At 41.5% G+C, this 9,486-nt stretch overlaps 1 gene segment (V, D, J or C); it reads right to left on the bottom strand.

Annotated features, from left to right (window-relative positions):
• Nucleotides 1-6,481: 6,481 nt before the first annotated feature.
• LOC128516449 (immunoglobulin lambda constant 6-like) lies at nt 6,482-7,120 on the bottom strand. The segment is given in 2 exon segments: nt 6,482-6,804; nt 7,111-7,120. Coding segments are annotated over 2 exon segments (333 nt in total).
• Nucleotides 7,121-9,486: the final 2,366 nt, after the last annotated feature.

Here is a 9,486-nt window from a genome sequence, read left to right as displayed (position 1 = left end):
TGCTAAATCCGGATAAGACAGAAGTTCTAGTCATAGGACCGCATACAGCTAGGAGTAAAATTTTAGATCATACCGTAACTTTAGATGGCCTTTCTGTTCCATCAAATGCAACAGTGAAAGACCTTGGTGTGATTATTGATTCCAGCCTTTCATTTGAAGCACATGTAGATAATATTACCAGGATAGCATTCTTTCACCTCAGAAATATTGCCAGAATAAGAAATTTATTGTCGCTAAACGACGCAGAAAAACTAGTTCATGCTTTTATCACCTCTAGGTTGGACTATTGTAATGCCTTACTGTCTGGTTGTTCAGCTAGATGCATAAATAAGCTTCAGCTAGTCCAGAATGCAGCAGCGAGAGTCCTCACCAGAACCAGAAGATATGAGCACATCACCCCTATCTTATCTTCACTCCATTGGCTCCCTGTGAAATTTCGCATTGATTTTAAAATACTACTCTTGACATATAAAGCATTAAATGGTCTCGCGCCGCAGTACCTGAGCGAACTGCTAGTGTCTTACGATCCGCCACGCCTACTTCGATCAAAGGATGCAGGCTGCTTGTCAGTACCGCGTATTATGAAAAATACAGCTGGGGGCAGAGCTTTTTCTTACAAAGCCCCAAAGTTATGGAATAGTCTTCCAAATAGTGTTCGGGACTCAGACACAGTCTCAGTGTTTAAGTCCAGGCTAAAAACCTATTTATTTAGCCGAGCATTTTTATAAATAGATTTGCCATAGGTAAAGGAGCAGATCTGGGGGACTCATGGACGTAGAGTATTATGGTGAACTGGTATGTTTGGATGCTGTCTTCCTCACTCTCATTGATCACTCAGGTTTGCTGACGGTGAGGTGATTGTTTGCTTTACATGTCAGGAAGCCCTCATGTTTGTGTTTCCTTCTGGCTCTCCCTTTTAGTTATGCTGTCATAGTTAGTCCTGCCGGAGTCTCTGCTTGCACTCTACAGTTAATATACATTCACATTATACATTGTGTGACTGTGACCATACCTAACTGCCATCTCTCCTCTTCTTCTCTTTCCCCCCCTCTTTCTTTTTCCTCTCTCCTCCTGTCCCCCCCTTTCACTCTTTCTCTCTCTCTCTGTCGAGCTACACATGTCGTTCCTGAGCTGCCAGTGATCCAGACTCCCTCTGCCCTCCGGACCTGTCTGACCCATCCTGGTGCCCCGCTTCTGGCTGAAGATCTCGTCACATGGATGCCCCGTGTGTCTCTCTGGGATGCGTCTGGTGTCTGGGAATGATTCTCTCTACCTAGAAAATGGTTCTGGCCTTGACTGGTGTTGGCAACTGTTTCTCTGGGGACTTGACAGTTCGATAGTTCATGACTGGAACTTCGTACAAGTCTACCTGGGTCTTCAATAACTACCTGGACTCCATATTAACATCAATTAACATCAGCTATTATAGCTGAACTGCCTCCCACCCTACACACTGTATAAATGCAGATCATTTACTGCTTTCTGTTTCACCCAAATGAGGATGGGTTCCCTGTTGAGTCTGGTTCCTCTCAAGGTTTCTTCCTATTACCATCTCAGGGAGTTTTTCCTTGCCACTGTCGCCCTCGGCTTGCTCACCAGGGACAAACTGACCATTTTGATTCATACAAATTCACATTTCATACAAACCTAAATAATTCTTTTGACTATGTAAAGCTGCTTTGCGGCAATGAAAATTGCTAAAAGCGCTATACAAATAAAATTGAATTGAATTGAATTGAATTCTGGGCTTTTTTCCATCCCAAATAAACCTGGAAATTAGTTTGTCCCCGATTGTAAACTGCTGTCTAGGTATCTCTACTGGCAAAGCTTAAAATAGGTATAGCAATCTAGGTGATATGTTTGTTTTTATTACATTGATCTTACTGGCAAAATCTAATGGATAGGTAGACCACCGTTCCACATCGCTTATAATGTTCTGGTTAATCACATTATAGTTTGCACCATACAAGCTACTCAGATTTTTTGTAATAATCACCCCTAAATATTTTATTTTCTACCATGTCCCATCTTAAATTCTATCTATATATGATTTCCTCAGAAGGTTTGTAATTAAATGACAAAAGTTGTGTCTTCGCAATATATCGTTTGTAAACACCAAAGAAGTTAAATTCATCAAGGATTTCCATTAGTGCGGGAAGAGAAGCCTCAGGATCTGTTAAATAGATCAAGACATCATCCGCAAATGAACTAATTAAATTATCTTTATGTTCTATTGTAACGCCTTGTATTGACGGATTGCCTGGGCCAGGGGTTCAATATAAGCAGCAAATAAAGTGGGACTGAGGCAGCAACCCTGTCTAGTTCCTCTTTGTAAACTAAACGATGGAGATAATGACCCATTAATTTTTATTTGGGCTGTTGGTAAAAAGATCTAATTATATTTACAAAATGTTTATTGAAGCCGAATCTATCCAAAGTTTGATCAAGAAATTCCCAATTGACCCAATCAAAGGCCTTTTTGGCGTCAAGGCTTAGTAATACTGCTGTGTTCTTTTCCCTTTCTATTTTATCCATCAGATGTAGCGTCCTCCTAATATTATCATGTGTTTGACGGCTTTTTATAAATCCAGTCTGGTCTTCGTCTATTAATTCAGGAAGGATAGTCTCTAGCCATTTTGCTATAATTGCTGTATACATCTTATAATCTACATTAAGAATTGAAATAGGCCTATAACAGCAACTAAATTCCCTATCCTTACCCTCCTTTGAAAGTACTGAGATGGTTGCCTCATTCCATGAAGGTGGAAGTTTACATTCTCTTTTAATCCAGTTAAATGTTTTTAACGGAAGTGGGGCTAGTTGTTCTTTAAAAGTTTTATACCATTCGGCAGGAAAGCTGTCACTACCTGGTGTTTTAGACGCTTTTAAACTCCCAATCACGTTAATTATTTCTTCTAGTGTGAAATCTGCTGTAATTGAATCGTTTTTTGTTTTTTTTTGCCTATACTTGGTAAATCCAGTTCATTAAGAAAATTTCTTGTCGCTTCCATTTTAGAATCAGAGGTATCCGTATACAGTTGTTTATAGTAATTTAGGAAAATTTTTCCTTAATTTTCTGTGAATGATAAATCAAATTATTTGTTTGTGGGTCTCGCATCCTATGAATGGTACTCTCAACTTGCTGTTTACGTACGCGTCGGCCAAGTAAATTGGCTGCTTTGGGGCCGGATTCGTAGTATGTCTGCTTATAGAATCAAGCCTTCTTTTCAACACCTTGTTCTAACAAGTCGTTAATCTGTTTCCTTATTTGCTGCATACGTGTTAGTAGATCTGGGTCCCTGTTGATTTTGTGTTGTTGCTCCACACTTGATAAATCTGATGTCAGGGTATTATACTCCTTTCTTTTTTTCTTTATTTTGTGCTGATAGTGCAATCAAGTTCCCACGCATCACAGCCTTCAATGAATCCCACGGGTCTAGACGGGTCTACCTCTCCATTATCATTTGTCATCATATATTCTTTAAAATTCAGTTCTATCTGTTCTACAATTGCTTTGTTATTTAACAAACCCACATTCAGCCTCCAACCTGTCTGTCTCTTCTTTCCTTCTATTTAAACTGTCAGATGCAAAGCACTGTGGTCAGAGACATCAGCTACTCCAATGCTACAATCTCTCACCCTATAACAGTCACTTTTTGGCATAAAAAAATAATCAATCCTAGAGTACGTACGGTGAGGAACTGGGTAGTGAGTGTAGTTCTTGAGAGATGGATTAATATGTCTCCAGACATCCCAGTATCCTATATCGTCCCTGGCTGTGTTAATCAATTTTGATATTTTGCTTAAATTTCTTTTGCTGTTAGTTGTGTCTAAATGATGGTTTAATACCACATTGAAATCTCCACCACATGTACAGATACTCTCTGCCTCCAGTACAATTACATCCATTAGTGATTTGAAGAACAGTTTACTAGTATTGGGTGGAGCATACACATTTACTAATGTTACTATCTCTTCTTCAATTTTACCCTTAACGATGAGATATCTCCCATCCTTTTCTTTCATTTCCTTATATGATTCAAATTTAACTTCATTAGCGACAAGAATAGCTATCCCCCTTCTATACGTATGCTCATATGAGTTGTAGTAAGTATTTCTAAAACCAAATCTTTTTAATTTCTCATGTTCTTGTTGAGAAAGATGAGTTTCTTGCATAAAAATAATATCCACTTTCTCTTTTTTAAGTTTGGTCATTACCTTTAACCTTTTAACTGGGTTACCCAAACCGTTCACATTTAAGGACATTAGCTTAACCTCAGTAGGCTGTGACATCATCCAGACGAGTCATTCTTATACCACTATGTTTCCACAGGCTAACCTTAAATAAAATAAACTGTAACACAGTAATAAGCCAAGAACTGCTTAGAACGGGCATTATAACAGAGAAGTATAAGGACTTCCAAAGTCTGAAGAGCGTTCTCCAGTTTTCAGCTGAGGGGGGATACCTCTCTCCAGGAAAGGCACCCTCCCCAATAAGTTCGCTACAGACTGTATCTGTAACCTCATTTCAGCTAACCTCATTTTCCCACCAGCCAGCGCACATACACCAAAGATCTTTATGTAAAGGGTCGCTTTAGCATAGATTTTTAAACACTGCTGTGTCCATGTTCAAATTCCCGTAGGCGTTCTGTAGCTCTTCTGGCAGTGTCCACACTTGTGGTTGATCCTACTCGCTGCCACGATGTAGCCCGCTGGAGACGATCCAATAAATGGCTCTTACCGCTCTCTCGGGCACCTCCACGCTGTATCCACGCCGACGCAGCTCCTGCGCTGCCTCCCAGGCACTGCCGTACACCTGCACACCGCCCTACCAGTAGATGCGTATCCGACCTTGCGCTGGTGAAGAACGGTGGCTGTATAGTCATGGTCGAAATACAGCGGTTTCTCTTCCATCATGATTTTCTTTCACCAGACTTTTTGGATAACCATCTCCTTGGTGCTGTACTGCTGGAAATTTACTATAATGGACCTTGGACGCGAATTTGGGCCCGGGCTGGGCGCCGGGTCTCTGTGTGCACATTGTATTTGCAAGTCCACGTTGCCAAGTTAAAATTCGGAGCAATTTTTTCGTCGAGCCCTCGACTCAGTATCGTTCAGTCTGTCTTCTAGTTTCTGCTGATTTTTAAAAGCCTGTTGAAGGGCGATGTTGGCCTCCGCAATCCATGTTTCAGTGTCATCGAGCCGCGTCTCTACTGTATCTCGTTGATTTTCTTACTGTGTTTTTGCATGGCTAGCATGTTTGTTGATAGTTGCTGGTTAACCTCTTTTTGAACTCAAGGAACTCTTCTCTCATATCATGTTTAATTTCGTCTTTGAATGTTTTTAAATCTTCTTTCAGTTCGCTGATCTGCTTGCTTATATTTTCAAGCCCCGTAAACACATTCTCCGATGTTGATTCGCCTCCACGTTGTCGGTCCTCCTCTCCCCGCATGTCGTCCTCCTCGTCTAACCCTACGTGGTGTGGATAGTTATTCGCTGTACTTTGCGTCCCTTTGGCTCTACCTTTCTTTCCCCCCGTCATATCAATGTAGGAAAATCACTTTTATTTATCAAAAATAATTACACAGGGGTAAATATAACACTGACTTGCGAGAGCTAAGTGCTCAACCCGCCATTTTTGTCTGCAGCCAAACCGGAAGTCCCTCTTTCTGCTGTTCCAAAGAAATCAGAGGGAGACCTTCAGTAACAGATATCAGGGAATTTGAGAGACAGCCGTCATTTACACTGTTTGCTGGAAATTCTGATTTAACTCGATGAAACAATCTAATTTAAATAAAAGGCTACAAAGTGGGCTGAGAGAGCCATGTGGTCTTAAAACACAGCAGGAGGTAAGTAGGGATTAGTGTGTGTAGTGCATTACCTGCTCTGCTCATACATTATAGTGGAAGACTCCTTTAAGTACATTTACATTCAGGAAATTTCCTATGATCGAATTCAGAGTGCATCGATTCAGAGAGAAAGATCAAACTCTATTAAGACTTTATTACTTCCTAAATAAAGGCAGTAAATGCTTCATCATGATCAGAAATTTTCTAAAGTTTTTGTCTTGAATCTTTGTTTTTTCTTGTATTTAAGTGGAATGCATTACAATTTACAGTATTGATAGTTTTAGGCACCATCTAACCAGTCAGAAAAATTTAAAATGAGTGTAATCCTCCTTACCTAGTAGCACATTAGCCATCAAAAACAAACACACACACACACACATTTGCATGAAGAGTTCTTAGAATAGATCAGCACTTTCAGCAGATGTTCATGGTTCTTCAGACAATATCACTCAAGCACAACACACACACTGCAGTCTACCTGCTGTTAAAGCTGCTGTTCCAAATCGCTGCCAAAGACACTTCACAACTGAAAAAGGAGACATGCTTTCCACATTAAAGCTTTATTTCAGCATAGCTAAACCACTGATACCATTTTAGACAACTAAGCATGCTTTAAAGTGTACACTTGATTTCTAGTGAGCGTCACAGCGACTCTTTCGGAACGAGGTGATCTGAGTCGTGTCGTGGTAGGAGACGGTACAGCCGAACACCTCGGCCTCTTCCCAGCGTTCTTTGCTGAGGGTCAGGGTGCTGCTGCGGCTGTAGAAGCCGTTCTTCTGTTCTTCTGTGCTGGTCACAATCCCCTCGTTCACCTCGGCACCATCCACGGTCCAGGTCAGCAGCGCCCCCTGTGGAGAATAGGCTGAGAGCAGGCAGAACAGTGAGGCCGATCCCTCAGAGAGCTGCAGAGAGGAGGGAGGGAGCAGAGACACGGAGGGCTTCACCACCGGACCAGCTGGAGAAAACACACACACACACACACACAAACAGTTATATTAATGTTATTGTAAACTCTAACATACTGAACTCTGTGATAATAAGACTGTAGATCAGATACACAAGTTTATCTGCACATCGTACAACAAAGCAGAATTCTCGTAACGTCATCCAACCAAATCAAATCTCCATCTTCTGAACAAAACACAGTGTGTATGAATGAGCATCACACCACGGTAAAGTTATGTATGTTTATTTATTTTTTTTACATGATGGGAATAATTATTTTGTGGCTCATCATTAATAAAAAAAAGCAATAACCCACCATTGTTCATGATTTATTCTTACACACATTTTCAGGACTATGATAAATTAGAGCAACACAAAGCAAAATTAAATCCACTAAAAACTAATATTTCAAATTTGTCTTAAAAAGTTTTAGACTGAATTTTACAAAATAAGACAAAAGCTGATATTTTACAGAAGCAGCTCTGCGCTTCACATCACATTTCTCTTCTTTATATAAAATGTTTTTTTTCTCTTATATTAATGTTACATTATAATTTTACAGTAAATTTATACATTTTAATAAATTGTGTAAAAGTACTAATGAATCTCTGAGCTTTTAGAAAAAGAAGGCACTTACTTCTTATAATGAGTTTGGAGCCACCACCAAAAGTGACCCACAGTGTTACATTCCAATGAAGCCGTCGTACAAAAACCTCTGTCACACTACAGTGAACACACACACACACACACACACACACACACACGCACAAACACACACACACACACACACACACACACACACACAAACACACACACACACACACACACACACACACACACATAGTTATATTAATGTTAATGTAAACTCTAACATACTGAACTGTGATAATAAGACTGTAGATCAGATACACAAGTTTATCTGCACATCGTACAACAAAGAAGAATTGAAACATGGCACTGCACATGTAGTCAGATTGTTCAACAGGGATGAAACTGTGCCAGGTGGCGTTATAGCACTTACTAACTTTACACTGATCTGAACAACTTTGAATAATGAACTAATTGTTCTTTCCTTGTAATTGTTTTACAAATATGACCCAATATATGTTCAGTGATACTTTTTTATTTACCTTTTTGTTTGTGTTATATTTTTTTACTAGTATGTGGTTTTAAAAATGAATCTCCACTTTAATAAGCCAATGTATTATGATGTGGTGGGCTGCTGGATCCAGCCTCGCTGTCCCTGACCGTAATGTTAGAGCCATCAGAGCCTGCGGAACGGGAACTTTCCTTCACACCAAAGGCAGAATCGTCCCAATGCCGCACTGCCTACGTAACCGGACATCCGTTCAGACAAATCAATCTAAGGAATGTTTCCGGTTCACTCCTATTTATAACCTGCAGGTGCGTCCTATCAGATGACGTCACCTGACCGAGGTTATAAAAGCCAAAAATTTGGCGTGTTTGATACACACATGCTTCACAACCGGCAACATGACAAGATGTTCCCATAGCGTTTTCACGCAGCATCTCGTTCCCGCCTTTTCAGGGAACAGGGTTACAGCAAAGTAACCCGAGACGTTGCCTTTCAAAGGCTACACTCGATGCTGCGTGAAAACGCTATGGGAACACTGCAAGTGTCTGGACTCCAAGGTTGTGTAACGTGTGCGCACAAGGCCGAGAAGGTATCAGAACTATGTCTGGGTAGCTGACTCGAGGACCCGTGGGCCCGGAGTAGCATCAACATCCAGACTATAAATGTAATAAAGGTGTGCGGAGAGGACAACCCTCCGTGTCACACACTTGCTGCAGGGGAATACCTCTTGCTAGTGCAATAGATGAGGCGGTCCCCCTGGTTGAATGAGCCCTGATTCCTAGAGGTGAATTGAGCCCACGCACCTCATAGGAGGGGGCAATAGCCCAGTGTAGTGGGTGCCACCCCCCGTTGCGGCCCCAGACCATGTAAAAGCTGCTCTGACTTACGCCACTAGCTGATGCGGTGGACGTAAATCTTAAGAGCACATAAGGGACAAAGTAAGTGAAGTCTTTCCTGCTCCGAAGTTGTAAAGGCGGAAGACAGAAGGCTTCAAAACAATAGGATGCATATTGGCAAATGTGTGCGGAGAGAACCAACCCTCCGCGTCACAGACTTGCTGCAAGGGAATACCTCTTGCTAGTCCAATTGATGAGGCGATTCCCCTGGTTGAATGTACCCTGATTCCTAGAGGCGAAGTGAGCCCACGCGCCTCATAGGAGAGGGCAATAGCATCTCTCATGCAGCTTGCGGCTTCAACACATGTAAAAGCTGCTCTGACTTACGCCACTGGCTAATGCGGTGGACGTAAATCTGAAGAGCACGTACTGGACACAGTGAGTGAAGTCTCTCCTGCTCCGAAGCTGTAAAGGCGGAGGACAGAAGGCTTCAAAAACAATAGGGATCTCCGATCCTCTTAGAAAGGTAACACCTTTTAGAAAAAACATCTTAAGGGTCAGAAACCTGAGGCGCTGACTCTAGTGGTTCAACAAGGGGGCACAAGCCAGAGGACAAATTTTTCCTGCAGAAATTCCAGCACTGAAACAATTTGGCAGTGGACTGGGTCTACCTGCTTCGTCATGCACCAACTTTCAAATACATTCTATTTGAGGGGAGGCAGCCCTAGCACTTAGAATAGTCTTAATTACGCTGGCTGGA

This window comes from Clarias gariepinus, chromosome 2 (assembly GCF_024256425.1).
Source record: "Clarias gariepinus isolate MV-2021 ecotype Netherlands chromosome 2, CGAR_prim_01v2, whole genome shotgun sequence".
Taxonomy (NCBI): Eukaryota; Metazoa; Chordata; class Actinopteri; order Siluriformes; family Clariidae; genus Clarias; species Clarias gariepinus.
Note: the sequence above shows the minus strand (reverse complement) of the source record. Positions and strands in the feature narration are given on the sequence as shown.